General features: G+C 42.4%; 1 protein-coding gene across 1 annotated transcript in view; it reads left to right on the top strand.

Moving 5' to 3' along the window:
* Nucleotides 1-2,052: 2,052 nt before the first annotated feature.
* chsy1 (chondroitin sulfate synthase 1) overlaps nucleotides 2,053-18,722 on the top strand; it is a 41,229-nt gene continuing 24,559 nt past the window's right edge. The window contains exons 1-2 of the mRNA XM_054618167.1: nucleotides 2,053-2,733; nucleotides 6,937-7,432. Coding sequence (XP_054474142.1) covers nucleotides 2,423-2,733; nucleotides 6,937-7,432 — 807 coding nt within the window. The 5' untranslated portion in view covers nucleotides 2,053-2,422. The remainder of the gene's footprint in view (nucleotides 2,734-6,936; nucleotides 7,433-18,722) is intronic.

Raw genomic sequence — 18,722 nt, 5'->3', positions numbered from 1 at the left:
GCACATCACCCCAAAAACACCAGACCAACAGTGAAGTTTGGAGGTGGGAACATCATGGTGTGGGGCTGTTTTTCAGCATACGGCACTGGCAAACTTCATATAATTGAAGGAAGGATGAATGGAAAAATGTACCGAGACATTCTTGATAAAAAATCTGCTGCCATCTACCAGGATGATGAAGATGAGACGAGGGTGGACATTTCAGCAAGACAATGATCCCAAACACACAGCCAAGGAAACTCTCAATTGGTTTCAGAGAAAGAAAATAAAGCTGCTAGAATGGCCCAGCCAATCACCTGACTTGAGTCCAATAGAAAATCTATGGAAAGAACTAAAGATCAGAGTTCATAGAAGAGGCTCAAGGAACCTTCAAGATTTGAAGACTGTTTGTGTGGAAGAATGGGCAAAAATCACACCTGAGCAATGCATGCGACTAGTTTCTCCATACAGGAGGCGTCTTGAAGCTGTCATTACCAACAAAGGCTTTTGTACGAACTATTAAGTAAATTTCAGTAAGCGTGTTCAATACTTTCCCCCTGTGTCATTCCATTTTATTACACATAACTTAGTTTCTGAACTTATTTGTTTGGTTTTCTTTGTATGTATGGATTACTTGGGTTGTTACCGACATCTGGTGAAAATTTCATGTCAATAGCACCTTTAGAAATATATTTACTGAGAGAAATGGTGACGTGTTCAATACTTATATACCGCTGTATATATATGTATATACAGCGGGTAAAATAAATGTATTTAATACTTCGTAATATCAATATTGGTCTCAGGGTGCTAAGGTGGAACAGAAATCTGCATAGTGAACATCCTGTTATGCTTCAGTGTACATTCAGGTGTTAATGTTTTAAACACCATATCAACAAGAAACAAAAAATAACTATGAACGGAAAAAGGGGCATTTTGTTGCTGTGTATTTAAGAGTTTTGTAGTTTGTCAGATTTAATAAATAAATGATAAAGTTTTTAATAAATTACATTTTATTATGTAATAATTAAAGGCCCCCCCACCTCTGAACTTTCATTCAAATTCAAACCTTAATATGACCATATTGTGTAAACAGTGTCATGAATGTTCACACATCTGAATGTACAAGTAATTAATAAATATTACGATTGCTTTGAAAAATATTTATGTTTATAGTGCATTAATGAGCATAAAAACCTTCAACTTCTCTGGAAACATAACCAACACAAAACCAACTGAGACTGTAGACCACTACAACGACCACGTGGGGGAGCGCCAGACCAGAGAGATGCGTTTGAGGATGTTCTGCTTTTTGGGACGTTTTCTTATGAAGCCCTAAAACTACAAACAATTCTTAATACCTCACATAAAAGAATAAATAAACACATATTATTAAAGTGAGCATTTACATAATATTGTTACACATTCACAATAAATGTCTTATTTGCTTCACAGGACTTATTTGAATTGAAAGTTGAAGTTATAGTTGTAATAATTATTACAACTATAATTTAAATGAATAAAAGTGATGATAGACATCAGAGACATATCACTTGCATTATTATTATTATTATAAGTGTATCGGTGTTGTTGTTGTTATTATTATAAGAGCTTTAAGGATTGTCACAGAGAGCAACGCTTCGTGTTGCAGATGGGTTGATCCTGTGTAGGCGGATTTTACCACATCACATGAACGCAGCATGGTTTAGTCAAATCGGGGAAAGTCTACGGGAGAAGTTAACTACGACTCCCAGGGTGCAATGCGGCAAGATGTATTCACCCCGAGCTCACAGTGTATGTGACATGGTACACAAACGAGGGGGTTGAAGGCGTTCACTATTCTGCCTCGTTTTAATGTGAGCTCAGCAGCTATGGCGCCGTGTTGTGATAACGGCAGCAACCACGGGCTCTTCTCCATGGCAACGGCCCATGGGTATTGTAGTAGCAGTGTATCCTCCTGGAGGAACGCACTTCCGGCCCCTCCCACCTCGGAGAGACTCACCGGGCCAGTCAGAGCGCGTCTACGGGAAGCCGAAGGCTCCAGCTCACCGCTCGGTTAAACCCCCTCTTCGCAATCGAGGGACCTCGACAGTCCGACATTCTTCCCGATGGCTAGATAATGGTGAGAATGGGGGCCGCTGTTCAAGGCAAAGACCAGAGCTGCTGCGTGTGTGGATCGGCGTTGAAGCTGGCCGATGGTCGGTGAGGACCGGCGGCAGAGAGACGTTCAGGCGGCTTCAGGAGACCGCGGGATGCTACGTGGGCAGCTGGGAGAGAAGGGCTTTTCTACTATGAGAGAGTGTGTGTGAGCCCGGGGGTCACCGTCCTCTCTGTTTATATATATATATTTTAATTGATTTAGCTCATCGGTTCGCTGTTTTTTTTTTCATATATATATATTTTTTAAGCACACAGCGAGCACACACTGGTGAAGTTTTGGGGGATGGCAGGTCGAAGCAGAAGAGCCTGGTTTAGTGTTCTGCTGGGGCTGGTGGTCGGCTTCACCCTGGCGTCCAGACTCATCCTCCCCCGGGCCACGGAGCTGAAGAAAGCCGGGCACAAGAGGAAGGCGAGCCCGGCCGGCTGCTCGCTGACCGGGGCTCACAGAGCGGAGTACGGAGCAGCGCTGTGGCCGTCGCAGGAGGACGGGTCGCCGGCCACCGAGAAGCCTGGCTCCGGCTCCAACAACTTCCTGTTCGTGGGTGTCATGACGGCACAGAAGTACCTGAACAGCAGAGCCGTGGCGGCACACAGGTATGATGACCGGCTCTCTCTCTCTGTGTCTCTCTCTCTCTCTCTCTCTGGCTCCCAGGTAGTGTTTGTCACTGGTCCATACTGGTCACCAGGGCCGATTTAAGGGAATAATAAGATCATCAAAGTCCACTCTGTCAGCTATATGATGGAAACACTGAGCACCATAGAACATAGTCTGTTGGATCATTTTAGATTTCAGATTTTGGTGTCTTTTTTTTTTTTTTTTTTAGAAACTTTTGTTGTTAGAACTACAACTAGAAATAGCTACTTGCATTGACAGTCAAGTCTGTTGATTATCTCTCCAGGTATTCAATGAATCATATAGCCTTTAAAATGGCATGAAATAGAGAAATGACATAATCGCAATCTCCCATAACCCTAGGTGACACCTTCAAATGACACCTTTTTATCAGTCCAAAAACCCAAATATGTTTGACAGTCTTTCTTTACAAATGACTGAAATGACTTGTTGATTATTAATCTCCCAAATGACTAGTTCAGGGTCCCTTAACGTTTAATGAAAATTGGGATTGCTCATCCTGCACGAAGTCTTCAGGGCTTCACGTACCAGTAACAGTACCCCAACCGGGGCTTCTTAAACCTTCTCTTCTCATCAGCCATGAGAGGATCACTTCAGAGGTCTGACTGAGAGCTGGCATGTCCTCACTGCACTACACCTAGAGTCATACTGAGAACTTGATTTGATCCACAGAGGGGACCTGATGTTTCCACTGAACATCTCCTCGGACCTGAGACAGAAGCTCACCACTCTCATGTAGTCATTGTTGACTCCTGCTATGTTCAAGCCCCAGAAATAAGATGGAGTTTTCCTGAAAAAAAACTCAGACAAGCAGATATCTAGATTATGAGAGCAGATCGTTGTCTCCTGAAGCCTCCTCCTGGGTTTCTAGCTCCAATAAGGACCCATCTGGACTGCGCTATCAATGACCAGTCCATCAGCAGTTAGACACTAATGAGTTGTTTGTTCTGTTAAAACAACAGTTCTTCTTTCAATTTCCTTTCAAAAATGCAGAAACAGCTGGAATGAATGCTTATTATTTTAGGCTTTTCCTGGAATTATCATGTAGGCTAAGGGGAAACATAGCACTGTTTCCACATGGCAGACATGTGTGAAAAAGTGTGAATGCATTAAATGAGCGAAGTAGTGTGCTGGGGGAATCAAATCCAGAAATGAGTCAGCATTTTTTTGTCATCTCACAGTCAGTGGGTTATTTGAATGTTTTTTTTTTTTTTTTTTTTTTAAATGAAATACCTGAAATAAATCTGTTGTGCACATAAGCTGAAGAGATTTTAACATTTTGTTCCACAATAAAAGCTTGTATGTGTCTTTTAAAAAAAAAAGGCGTTTGCTAAAGAGTGTCATCACTTAAACACAAGTCCTCCATTAGCTTAGTGGGAGTGACGTGAAGTCATGTGACTGGAGCGCTTTCTACCCTTTTATATACAGTCTATGCCTTTTTACTTCTGGCAATTGCATTCACACTTCAGAAGTCGTTAAAAGTGGTGTTCTTTTGTGAAGATGATCCTGCTGAACGAAACAAGCGTGTCTCGAAAATCTTGTTTTTTTTCACCAAGTTTATTTTGTGCAATAATCGAAAAATCGAATGGAGAAAATCCTGTTGGCTCTTTGTTGAGGGAACCAGTGTGATGCTAAATACTTAATCTCTGCAGATTTCTATTCTCTTTAACGATAGATCGCCACCACATGTTGACTGATGTTGATGAATACAAAAAAGTTGAAAGATGAATGTCCGTGGTACTTCTCAGGTGACTAATTCTTAGTTTTCCCGTCTGCTTTTGGTGGTACTTTAGTAGAGGAACCAGTAAGTATCGGTTTTAGGGGCATTTACGTGTTAAAAAGAAAGCCTCACCCTTTCTCAACCTAGACTAGAAACATTTCCCAACATTTATTGACATGCAAAGAAAAGCCTCTGACTCATCGCTTTATCACTCTGCCGCAGCTTCTCACGGATCTCACACACTGTCTGCTTCCAGGAAGTGTTTAAGACACCTTTCAGGACAGTCGCACATGTCACTATCAACTTTTACTGGCTTTATTGTCCTCCTCCAATGTAGACACAGTGAAGAAAGTGTAATGAAATCTGACAGAAACGAATGAAATTAGACATATTTGTTAATCTCCCACTTGAGCTACGGCAAGACTTTGACTTTCTGAGCTGTGGCTGTTGTTTCCCGTGGAGTATGTTGGCACAAAATAATCCTTTTTCCACAAATGGAAGATGGACCATTGCTTTGCAAAACATCTTCTCCTCCCTGCCTGTTTTAGGAAAATCCTAGAATCAAATGTGTATTAGAATAGTAAAAAAAAAAAAACAGATGATTTGATTTGATTGTGGGAAATAAAACGGCATTACCTCGACTGTCTGCGTCGCGTGCGCTGAATGCACCGCATGACGGGGGTCAAGCAGCGTCAACGTTAGCGTTCTGTCATCCAACCCACACTGACTCCATCTTTGGCAAAGGTCCGACTCCCGTCTGTCAGCAGCAGCTCCTGAGGACCTGAGTGGACCGGCCCGCTGACCTGCCTTCACCAGGCTGACAGCAGACATTCACTGAACCAAAGCTGTTTTCATGTCCGCCCCCATGGGAGGAAATCCCACTGTGTTCTTTTTTAGGCCCATTTTATCGATTCATTCATTCTATTTCCTGCCCACCGAAGCCAATAAGGAGAATCTGCCTGTAGTGAAACAGGCCATCTCGCAGAGAGACTGGGAGCCTTCATCAATTAATATAGATACGGTTAATCATTTCACAACTCGTACACAGCTGATTGATTTTTTTAAACAGCTGTCTTTGCCGACTACACTTCACTAAAAGCGGAAAATCAGACGTGCGTTTCACAGAGTCAGTGAGGACTGATCCATTTTATATAAAGGCAGGGTATCTGTTCCCTCGCTCTTTAACACGGCTGCTTAACTTCTGCTGCCTTTGTAGATAAGGGAGCTCACTGTGGAGATGCTTTTTGTGGGGAACAAACATTTCTCATATACCGCTACACAAGCTAAATGTAACTGTGTATCAATCAGGAGAGCAAACTGTGAGCTGGGTGTGTGGATCCATCTCCCGTTAGTGCTGCACACAGGTTGATGGATGAGAAGGCATCTGTGTCTACTTCATTAGGTTTGATTGTTTAAATTGAGGAATAAAGCTATGAAGTGCACAGGTATGTGTGTGGTGATGAATATTATTGACATTGTTGAGACATTTGTATCTGACTCTCTTCTACATCAGACAACCTGACCTTTATAGTTCTCTAGAGGACATGGAAACTCATAGCCATTGGCTAACACATCTCACCCTATAGACCTTTTTAACCAATGGAAAAAAAAAAAAAAGGTCTCTAATTAGTACATATGATTTGAAGGACAAATGATAGCTTTCAAACCAAGTCCCTTCTTAGGACACTTTATGCATGAGGAGACTGGGATCTGGTTAAAAGGTTGAGTTGTAAAAATGATAAATACACCCAACTCAGATCTTTAATTAACTTCACACTGTCCAACCAAGAAACGCAGCCCTGTTTTACCAACACTTTTCATATGAAAGTAGCTAAAAGTCACTAAATCTAGTGATCTAGTCTCTTCAGGCCCCCTCCAAAGTATGGCTGGGCAATAATTGAATCAAATAAGTTATTGTCTTTCAATGGGGCTGAATGAAATGATGGTACAGTCCTGCAACAGCCACAGATATCGGATTATATTCTGCTTTTATTAGTCAGAGCGTTTATTCAAAATTATTTTTGAATAAACTTGTGCTGGCGACCCTCAGAAAGACACAAATCAAGTGAATTTCATCAACTGGTCACATCAGGGTCCAGAACGTGAGACCGTGTTGCGGCCTGTAAGCACTTGAAAGCGGCAGACTGCACATGTGGACCACATCTGCATACGCAGACCCACAGAGCATCCCATGTCTACCATTTACATTGGAATTCAGCTTTAATGTCTTTGTACAGAGTACAGTAACTGAGACAACCATCTAACGAGTGGTAATGTAGTAATGTAAAGAGTCTACAGGCTGAACAGGGTATAGAATGAAGAATAAATGCCAAAAAAAGGATATGAATATGCTAGATGGATTGATTTTTGTATGTAACCTGTTACAAATAATTCCACTTGTATGTTGTCTTGACTCAATCCATTTCTCTTTGTGTGTTTACAGGACATGGGCACAGACCATTCCAGGTCGCGTGGAGTTCTTCTCCAGTGAGGGCTCCGACACCTCCATACCCATTCCCATAGTGGCCCTGAGAAATGTGGACGACTCGTACCCACCGCAGAAAAAGTCCTTCATGATGCTCAAGTACATGCACGACCATTACCTGGACAAGTACGAGTGGTTCATGAGGGCCGACGACGACGTCTACATCAAGAGCGAGAAGCTGGAGGGCTTCCTGCGCAGCCTCAACAGCAGCGAGGCCACCTTCCTGGGCCAAACGGGCATGGGAGCCCGGGACGAGCTGGGGAAACTGGCCCTGGAGCCCGGAGAGAACTTCTGCATGGGGGGGCCAGGGGTCATCATGAGCCGCGAGGTCCTCAAGAGGATGGTGCCCCACATCCGAGAGTGTCTTCAGGAGATGTACACCACCCACGAGGACGTGGAGGTGGGCCGATGTGTCCGGAGGTTTGCCGGGGTCCAGTGCGTCTGGTCCTATGAGGTGAGATGCTTTCATTTTGTTCCCCCTTTCATATTCTTTAATGTCATGGCTCACTGCCCATCGAGATCCAAGACTAAAGGACGCGGACATAGACTAAAGGACGCGGACATAGACTAAAGGACGCGGACATAGAAAAGTACAGACGTGCCGTACAGCGTGTGTGTGTGTGACTCTGACGTAGCTGTCAGTTCAGCTGTATATGCCCGACATACAACCATCATGCAGCACACGTGTGTAAATTTGCCTCGATAAAAGACAATCATCTGAAGGATCGGTGGCATCTCTAGTTGAACAGATGTTTTCCCGCTAGATGGATTTGTGTTTTTTTTTGTTTTTTTTAGTGCAATAAGAGATCAAACTGTTTGATTTGATCTGTGTCTAATTGAATTACGACTGCTCTGCTGTGGCACTGATCCTTGTTTCTGAAGCGTGATGGTCCTGACCCGTGGGCGCGACCTTTGACCTGACTAGGGCTCCCAGACTAGCGTTCCATTGGCTGGTACACTCACTGTGTCCTGCTTTCACCATTGTGTGATGTTTAGATAGTGGAACACACACACACACACACACACACACACACACACACACACACACACACACACACACGCACACGCGCACACACGTACGTCAGCTTTCAAGTGGTTTGATTGCTTGCACATAGATCACTTGCACAATAGTCACGGCTGAGGGTGGAAAGGAAAAAAAAAAAAAAAGGCTGGCATGTGTTTGTTTCAAAGAGTGAAGTGTCGGCTGCGAGAGAAAAGAAGCGCTCCCTGCTTCACGCCTGTAGTTCAGCTCCGTTAGGAACAGACGGCATTCAACACATTGAGTGTTGTCGTTGTAGGCCATGAGAAAAGTCATTACAAACACGCTACCAACATGGGCCCCACCACAGCGGCCCCATGTTGGGACAGAGTTCTGAGAGAGAGCGAGAGAGAGGAGTGTTCCCCCCCCCCCCCCGGCCTGATCCCCGACATGTCCTGACATGGCAGTGACATAGACCTGTTGCTCAATGATTCACAGCCCTGTGCAACTAAAGGAATGAATGAATGAAGTGAAGTGACGACATGAGATGACAGGAGATGTTATCTCAACCTGAGTCTGTTCTGTCAGGAACACAAGCTTTTAATGTTTCACTTCATTTAGGTTAATTTTTTGCCTTTGAGGAAAAGTGTTTGTTCAGTGTCCGTACATTGTAATACTGAAGTGTTTAAAATGAGCCCCTAATTTTATTATGAAATAGTTTAGCAAAGTTGCCAGGGAGTGAAATGCTAGCTCAGAAAGAATACAGGTTTAAAAAAAAAAAAAAAAAAAAAACAGAACAAAAACTCACACTTTTTTTATTATGATGTTTTTTTTTGTTTTTTTTTTACCCCTCACATAAAAGGATGTTCACTAAAGAAAGATGTGTGTGTCCCTTATGTGATGCAATAGATATATATGTGTGTTTCCTAGCTAAATTTACATTTACATTACATTACAGTCATGTAGCAGACGCTTTTATCCAAAGCGACTTACAGGAAGTGTATTCAACATAGGTATTCAAGAGAACTACTAGTCACCAGAAGTCATAAGTGCATCTCCTTTCTTAAACAAGCATCTAAAAGCATAAACCAGAGCAAAAGTACAGAAACAAACTAATACCAATACAATAAGTACTACGAGGAAGGCTCAGGGTAGTGACATTTTAAGTGTTCTAAGCACTTTGATGATTATCGGGGACGACGTCGTGAATCACGCGCATATTTTGGCCAGGGTAATCATGACGAGACATTTTTTTCTCATTTTTCTCATGGTCCTCATCTGCCTAATCTGCCTCATCAGCAGCAGACAGACGTGCTCGTGCGAGATCGAGACACAGGAAGTCAGCCACCCACGCTTATGAGCGATGCCTCGACATGCTCTTATATCTGACTGCACCTAAACACCACCCTCCCCCAACACCAAGCGTTTTTTTTTTTTAATTATGCCTGTATGATGATGATTATTATGATGATGATGATGATGATGATAACGTGTATGTGTCTGTTCCTCTGCTGTCGTGTGCAGCATATATATATATATATATATATATATATTATATTCACACAGCTCTGTGAGATCTTCCTCTGTCTCCTCCTCATCGTTCTAAAAGGAGGGCCCCCGCCATGTTTACACTCGCCACTGAAAAATAAACAGAGATGGAAGGCCAGAGTGCTGAATTAGCCTGAATTACAGCTCTGCAGCATGAAGTGCAGGCTGTGTGTGGCTGCAGCAGCAGCAGCAGTCAACTGGTATGCAGGATGGGGAGATTTCTTTTTTTTATAGGTCTAGTAGCAACCGCTGAAACCTGTAAAAAGTCTTCATTACTGTGGGTGGGCTTTTTCTGAAACTTTAATCATATCTCCCTGAGTTACAATGCTACCCCTTTGTTATATATATATATATTTTTTTTTTAGTTTTTTTCCATCTGCATGCTTGAGGCTGGCATTCTTTAAACGATGGTGTTCGGTGTTTAGTGTTTAGTGTAGTGGCCTGGTCAGCTAGATTCCCTCTCAGACAAAACAAAAAAAAAAAACCCACCTGAGTCACGTTCACATGGAAGTCCCAACACTTTCAACATGTCTCTGCCGAGCGCTGCAGCAGAACGGTAGATACAGTACATGCATGTCCTGGTCTATATCTCAGGAGAGCCCTGCGATCGATGAATCACTTCTTTAAAAAAACCCGTTAACCCTCTGTACCCCAAAGCTGTTTCATGGCGTTTATGCTCCCGTCACATCTAACGTCGTCTTTTCTCTGCCACATATCAATCCCGCAGCGCTATGGAAACAAAGCAAAGCCACGGCTAGAAAGAACATAGAACTCAAAAAAATGTATTTCATGCAGTATAACACAGTTGTCATAAATCCTAAAAAAAAAAAAAAAAAAAAAAAAAAAAAAAACTCTTCTCCAAACTGTAAGTTGAATTTCTTTTGATCATTTATTAACCAAAAAAAAGGAATCTATAAACTCAGCAATATAAAATATTCATATTCTAAAAAAAAGAATGGTGCTATACAGATTGATCCTCTTACAATAGAACATCTACTTCCAACCTCTCTGGTCCTCTCCTCCCTGTTCTGTGTAAACAGTCCCCGGGTTTCACTGAGTTGGGTGTCATGTGACTGTTGGTGTCATGTGACTGTTGGTCCCAGCGGAGAGTCAATCATACGTTTATTACATGATCTGGTTCGTGCCAAAGGTTTATTTTTAGACCCATTTTTAGATAAAACATGTAGAATAAAGTGATTTTTAATAAAATATCACTATTTTAAAGCCTAGATTTGGTTGGTTTTTTTTTACTGATGGAAGCAGAATATGTTCCAATCCAGCTCTGACCCAAACATTGGAAGTACTAACAGGCTTGTGTTATCACTATTGTTGCACACAAACCCTTTAGCTCATGCTAAAGGGTTTGAGACAAATATATCCTTAAATCTTCAATCTTAAAAATTGGCAGGAATATGATTTACGGTATCCATCAAAGACTAAATGAATGTCGCAGGTCTGAGGCCCTGCTGGGGCCCTGCTGGGACCCTGCTGGGACCCTGCTGGGGCCCTGCTGGGACCCTGCTGGGACCCTGCTGGCCGGCTTACTTTCTGTGTTTTAATAATGTCCTTGAGGTGAGCGGCAGTTTCTGCTTTCCGACCATTCCAACACCACCCTGCATGCCAGCGCACAAACAAGCTCCAACACCGCTAATAATGGGAATCACAAGGCTGCCCACGCTGAGAGCCGAGTCCACCTCCCTAATCCTAATTTCTCCGCGGGGCCGGCCCTCTCGCTTTGCGCCGCTTCATCCTCGCCAACAACGGCAACCATTGTACTCTCACCGTACTGCCTCTTGTTTTCTTCAGGATCAACCCGCGTTCCTATTCAGCCCTTCATAATAACATTGGGCTCTCTCTCTTTTTTTTTCTCTTTCTCGCAGCCATCTGCACGTGGCTTCATATCTCATCTAAGCTGCTTCCTCTTCAATCTTAGATGCGCGTAGAGTGGAGGAAGCAGTGGCACACACACACACACACAGTATGCGCTGAAACACACATGCATGCCTTGTAGAGCCGGGTCGTGCTGCAAATGTACAGAACAGTACTATTTTGTACACATGTACTGGTCTGGTAAGCAGTGGTTACATCTGAGCAGACTCAAGTTGTGCATGCACTCTACAGTATTGTCGCTCCTACAGAATTTAACGCGATGACAAATGCACAATAAATAAAGGCCTCTAGTGTGCGTTACCACAGTCTTCTACGTCACTCCCCTGCTGTCCAAACATGCTCGCTTCCGTTCACAGAAACTCCATGATGGAGCCGGCCAAAATTCAGAACTCAAAGCTTTAAAAAAAACCTCAGTACACGAACCAAAAGGGGACCTCATGATAAAATACACTGTGCAATTTATAGCTATAATAGTTTTTCTGTCTGTACGTATAATATTTCAGTTATTGTGGATTTTTATTTATTTATTTTACTGTTTTTTTTTATTGCTTATTCATTCTATTTTATCTTGTTTTTCTTTTACTATGTCTCTTGTTTTGCACAATACCCTACGCTGCTGTAATCCTGTAAATTTCCCCGCTGCGGGACTAATAAAGGATTATCTTATCTTATCTTATCTTATCTTATCTCTTATGAGAACTACGGTCTATGGTCGTACGCAAGTATCAGTGCAGCATCAGTCACAGTCTGACTGTGTGTGTCTGTGCTTCTGTCCAGAGACTCTGTAGATGATGGGGATAAAGGTGGAGTAGGCACCGTATTCATTACAGCCCTTCAGCACGATATATCTGCTCCGTGGCGTGTGAATAGAATAATCTAGCCTCAAGCCCGAAACTCACTGAAACTCACCCATGCCGAAGCACACCTCCTTGTTTCACAAGTCGTTTGTTTGAACAGTTTCTGATTCTTCCTTCCCTTTTTTTAAATTATTTTGTGCATAAATACAGCTGCTTTTTTTTCCAACAGTAGCTGTGTATTTCTGAGGAACGTGCGTACATTTGCGCCAACGCCTCCGGCGACTTGATGCACGTCCTCGGCTTCCATGATTTGACTTAATGTTCTCAGACCTAATCCGTGGTGGTTGGCATGGAGTGAGCCTGGTTGTCCAGGCGTGATGCTATGTCTGCAGCTGGAGTTGAAACTTGTCTGATTTTTTTTTTTGAAACGAACACTCTCTATAGCTGTATAGACTGCAGTCTAAGCTCCTCCAGGTAAATCACTTTTTCCTTTTTTTTTTTAAGAATCTTGGATCGAGGCCTTCCAATATAAAACCTCAGACTGACCTCAGGTCATTTGCTGCAGAAGTGCGATGTCTCTTTTCACAGACCTCCTCTCAGTGATGGTCTGTCACCTGAGCCTCGCTGCCAGAAAGGCCTGCCTCATGTCTGCGGTGTCCGTACCAAAGATAGTTTACGAGGTAAAAGAGGCATCACTCTGTAACACAGTTGAACATCCGTGAGTGGACTAAATGGTTTTTTTTTTTAAGTCCCAACAACTCCAAAAAGAGGGATTCTTCTGTCTAGTTAATGGCGTCATTTTACATTTTAGGCTTGCATTCTTCCAGTTCAAGTATTCTGGTATCAATAATTTAAGCTCTCCAACCAAACTTCATAGGTTTTTAAACCAGGACTTGAAGTGGGTTTTTTTTTATTAAGTATCTTGTTAAAAAATAAATAATTTCAACGGCAACAGCTGCCATGTAAATGTTTCACACACATTTAGGTAAATATAAGTTATGGGATCAAACCGGTTATCAGGGATACCCAATAATCAAAGGACTCCTGCTTCTCAGCTAGGGGTGAGAATACATCCATTATACTGCCAAAGCAAGGTTCAACAGTCCTCTCCCCTCTAGTGGAACAAGTAAATACCCTGACAAAAGTGAGGCAATATGCTTAATGCTGAAATGTTGTGTAACATCTGCAGCAGAGCGGGTGTTTACCCCAAGCGGTGCGAATTATTGTCTGAACTCTCCAGGGATGGAGAAAAGGTCCAGCCTCCCCCGGAGCGTGTCAGTGTGTCGTTTTACAACATTGCAAATTGTCAAGACAGGAAAACTGACTGCAGAGTTGATATTCAATTAACCAAAACAACATCCTCATCGTGGCTGCCAGATTTTTATTGACATATTCTGACACAGCAAAAAATCTCACTCCTCAGGGTGAGCAAGGTCCTCCTCTGTCACGGTATCATCTTATTGTTTCGGGCAAGGCTTAACTTAAGTTACTTGTGAACTCAAATTCACTTTCATTTCAATTCATTTGACTTAAAGGGAACTCAATACCTCAGACCGGTGCTGCTCTGGGTCAATAGGATCCTGGTAGTTGAGGTCTCTGCCTGCACAAATCTATTCCAACCAAAGAGTTGCAACCATCAACAAATTTTTCCAATATGAATAGTTTCGATGTGAAATATTCACAGCTGAGCATTTAGTATTTTTTTTTTTGTGTCGTTTATTGGGTCACGTCATCAGGCCGAAACGTACAATTTACAACTTTTGTCCAGTGAAGAGAGTTTTTGGTGACTTTGTACGACATGTGGCGCTCACGCCAGCCATCCTCACAAGAAAAAGGGAGTGTGTGGTTTTTTTTTTTCAGGAAAAGAATAAGAAAATGTTCCTGCGTGAGGCCGTTTGGGTTGGATTCTTTGAAAGCTCTGCTCCGGGCCACTTCCCTCATCCTCCCAGGCTGAGGTTCCCTCCGCTGGGCCGGCCTGGCCCTGTCACTGCAGTGCGAGCCAGGCTCCTCCTTTTGTGTCCAGCCCACTGCCAACTCATGCTCCTGCTTTCCTTTTTTACACCACCCTCTTTTTTTTTTTTTTTTTTTTTTTTTTCCTCCTCTAATTGTATGCTTACCAACTCTGCCAGGACTCTGTTGAAGCAGAATGCAGACATTTCTTTTCTCTGATCTTCTCCATTCACAAAGCTGCAGTTTTTTTTAACTTTCATACATATAAACCAGTTAACTGGATAGCCAAGACAATATATATAGTGTATGTTCCCCACTACCTCAGGTCTTTGGACTATGAAATAAATCATGACATTCTCAAAATAAAACCTATTACGTGCAAGTGTTGCCCGTCTATGAAATGTCATATTGATCAGAACTTTGGCAGTAGAATGGAAACGGCTCTTCCCTCTCGTCTCTCTGATTTTGTTCTTTGACTTTCTGCTTTCTTTCTTTCTCGTCTCTCCCTCGTACCCAGAAGCCTTCCCCTCTCGCCTGTCTGCTTGGCCGAAGCTGCTGGCTTTATTGGCACTCTAAAGCTCTGCCACCATAGGCCTTAGTCATGCGGCTGGACTCCTCCTCCTCCTCCTCCTCCTCCTCCTCCCTCCTAACATTTTCTTTCTCTTTCTCCCCCTTTTTCAACTCTTACAAAGTCCTGGCTAGAAGTAAACCCTGACTGTTGGGATCCTTACAGAGAATGTAAAGACACAAAGTAGTGACACTGGAGAGTCAGCCTCTGCCCAGAACCAGGTTCATGAGTCCACCTACACAGTGTATTCTTATTTTAATATCCCTGTGTGTGTGTGTGTGTGTGTGTGTGTGTGTGTGTGTGTGTGTGTGTGTGTGTGTGTGTGTGTGTGTGTGTGTGTGTGTGTGTGTATATAAAGAGATGTGTTTCAGAGAAAGTCCGCTTTCCAGAATGAAGCAGTGGATTTACAGATCAATGATATTAATGCCTTTTTTTAAACTGATGATCTGTTCATTTCCTGTGTAATTTAATGATGTTCATATTGGCTGTTGAAGAGTCCAGATCTACGTTACAACAGCTGGTTCCTACAGTCTAGATTATTAAACGGTTTTTCCGGTCAGATGTTTGGTAAATATGTTTTTAATGTTTTTTTTTTTTTTTTGTTCTGGCATTTTGACTTGACTTTTCTTTTTTTCTTTTGCTCACGTAGTTTTGGGATTTCTCCTTTTTCCTTCTATCCATCAATTTCTATTCAGCTGAGGTGTAGTTGTATGGTTTTGATAGGGACATTATTCTCCTCATTTAATACCAATACATTGTTTTCTTGTAGAAATGTGTTCAGACTGGCCAAGCAGGCAATTGTCTCCCAGTATTTGGGTGTTTTCACTTTGCTTAATTGGACCGAGCAAATGTCAAGCTTACTGCTGACTCAGCCTGGTGTCATAACTCCTCATTATGTGTTTCTGCCTCAATCTTTTGTACGTCCAGGGCCCTTAAACCAATATGGAGCATCCGCAGTGAGCTTGAACACACCTTTTAAAACCTTTTTAACCCAAACTGATGCCTCAAACGGAACCTTCCTCAGCTGCTCTGCTTTTACACATGTCAGTGAAACAGAAAATGAGGTACCATTGATAGAGCTCAGCGTTTATTTAATCTGTAGAACCCATTTCAGTAACACCACTTATAACACCTTTAGGTTCTCTAACTCGACAAATACATTCCCTTATTTTTCTGTGTCATAACCAGAGGTCCATTTTTGCTGAATGCCTTAGTGAGGCCTTTGGGTTCTAAATAGCCAAATATGGCTTGCCCATATTTACTGTTGGGCAGCACAGAGGTCTCGCACTGGTAACATTGTGTGAAAGCCATACAGCGTTCTGTTTGGGACTGCAAAATATGAGAAGTGGAAAAGGAAATCCAGACAGTTGGCAAATGAAATGAATGAGTCGTTGTTAACCGACCACAGCTATGAATACTGCTATAGACGGATATAACAATCTGTTGTAGTTAGGACAGAAAGACTTAAAGAGGCAGTAGCCTGACTTTTACAGTGGCCATTAAATGTACGTATGCCTATTGAATTTTTTTTCTATTACTGCAGTGATAATATTGCTGTTCACAATACCTTTTGTCGAGTCAATTTTAAGAATCGCCATCAATCTCTGTCATAACTTAGGGAGGTCTTTTAATTCAAAATCTCTTATAACTCAAATATCTCTTTAGGAGACATTTACCAAACCTGTAGCAAATGACTCACTGGGGCGTTTATGAAGACTTAGGAAGTAAATGGTGATTAAATGAAGCTTTAACCCAAACATAACATTAAGATGAATATCATTTTAAATAGCCTGATGTTGTCAGCTACAGGGAGCAGTTACACTTGGAGGTAGCAGATGTTGGTTGTTCTCCACGGATGTTCTCCATTAAAGGTACAATTTGTATATTGAAATTGCCCAACATTTGAGAAGATTCACTTTGAACTCTGACTGAAGGAAGTGAAGTAACACATTGCTGCTCTTCGTTACAACTCGTGGAACAAGCAGCAGAGCAACATGTGGTTAGTTTCCTGGCTGAGTGGCAGCTTGAGTTGTAGTATCTTACCATTTGGTTGATAACATACCACATACCACTATTTTAAAGTGGCCCTATTATGCTTTTCCACCTTTTCCCCTCTTCTTTAGTGTGTTATATATATTCTTGTACATGGGTTACCTGAAGTCCACGCCTAAAATGGGTTACCCTCCCCCTCAGAAGCTCCTGAGCTCCTGAAACGGCTCCATTGAATTCTCTCCTTCACTTCTGTAACATTATTAGGTCACAGTGTAACTTTATGAGGTCATAATGTTACAGAAGTGACGTAAAATCATTCTGGCTAGTTTGGCCCTCAAACAACAAAAGAGAGAGACGGAGCTGAAGCTCCGGATGAAGAGTTTTTTAAATTTTGAAACGTTGATCAATCACAACAGAGCGGGCTAGCTGACCAATCAGAGCAGACTTTGCTTTCTGGAGGGAGGAGCAAGCGCTGCAACGGAGCATTTCAGAGAGAGGGTGAGAAGAGGTGCTGCAGGACAGCCAGCATGAGAAGAACACGGAGGATTATGAGCATTAACGCATGTAAACATGTTGTAACTTGAGATAAAAATATGCACCCGGAAAATAGCATGATAGGGCCTGTTTAAGTGTAAAGTTTCTTATTTTGCAATGCAGTCGCATACAGCTGAAGGGACCGGGCTGCACGTTTTCCTGTTTGCTGTCCCTATTTTTATAGGTTAGAAAGTGCAAGAATTGGTGGCAAAATTTCTCAGTCAAATTCAGAATTGTTGCCTATGGCAACCTGACAACTCCTACTGTCGTGGCCTGGGGGCATTCTGTGGCTGTCTTATTTATTCTTTTATGCGTTTGCCCTTTGCCCCTGCATGTTTCTTACTCTTGCAATACTTTTCTGGGACATGTTTAGTGTGCTGGTATCTCTCAAGTATATCGTTAGTTTGTTTGGAGGGTTTCCAGGGGCATGCATCATGTCTGGATATGTCAGTTGTTCCAGCACAGGAACAACATCCGTCCATAAATTGTACCTGTTCAACCATCATCTTCTCTGCTTCAGCCCTCTTGTCTGTCCATCACTGCTCTGTGAAACTTAGTTCTTATTGGATGTCAGTCGGTGTCATATACTTATGTTATATAATGCCGCTAAGGTTTTGTTCTATGTGGTACTTGTAGAGGAGAGTTTGTCTGAATAATATTCAGTTTAAAGCCCATTTTGTTTTGTTAGTCTGATGGGCAGTTTAGCAGCGAATGGCAACCCTCCGCTTCTGGAAACTCAAGACAAACTTTTAAATTAGTATTTGTGAATCTAAGATGAAGACAGCTTTTGAAACTGCACGCCTTACTTTTCCCAAGTATTTGCAAAAACACATTTAAGATGAACTATTTCCGTAATATAAGAGAAAGAAATCCGGGAACAGCGCGTACGAGCAAGTAAGCCCTCACTAGTCATTGCTGGTGCGGTAAATCCTAAACGTTAGGATTGTGGGTAGTTTTAGTACTTCTCCATGACATTGCGTGGAGAACATGTTTTCCTTGTAACAAAGTTATTTTCATATGGACTTGTGGCTTTGTTTCACAGTGCCCTAGCTGCTGGTGAGCCTACTTCCAATGGTTCTGACATTATTTAATCTCATGTGAACACAGAAAATAAAATCAGTTTAATAGACTGAAACACTGTGAGAGAGCCATGTGTTAGAGTTTCCCATCAGATCAGTCTATAAAAAAACTAGTTTCCCTTGGCAGTGCAACAAAAAGTACAACAATCTGCCCCTGTGTTTTTATATTCGTTACCCGTGTGGATGAGTACGTGACTATCCCAACTCTTGACGCTCTTCCTCTTGTCTCAGAGCAGATCTCTCGGTGCTACTCGTCCTCCCAGCTGATAAAGCAGAGATAAGCTCTGCTGCTGACGTTGGCCTACATTGGGGGCAGTGCGCTGACCAGTAAGCCTTAATCTTTATCCCGCCATGCCAGGATGTGTTTGTTTGTCTGTCGATCCACCGCCCCTCATCCTCTAAACACT

Source organism: Anoplopoma fimbria, chromosome 2 (assembly GCF_027596085.1).
Source record: "Anoplopoma fimbria isolate UVic2021 breed Golden Eagle Sablefish chromosome 2, Afim_UVic_2022, whole genome shotgun sequence".
Classification (NCBI taxonomy): Eukaryota; Metazoa; Chordata; class Actinopteri; order Perciformes; family Anoplopomatidae; genus Anoplopoma; species Anoplopoma fimbria.
This window is presented reverse-complemented; position numbering and strand designations above follow the sequence as displayed.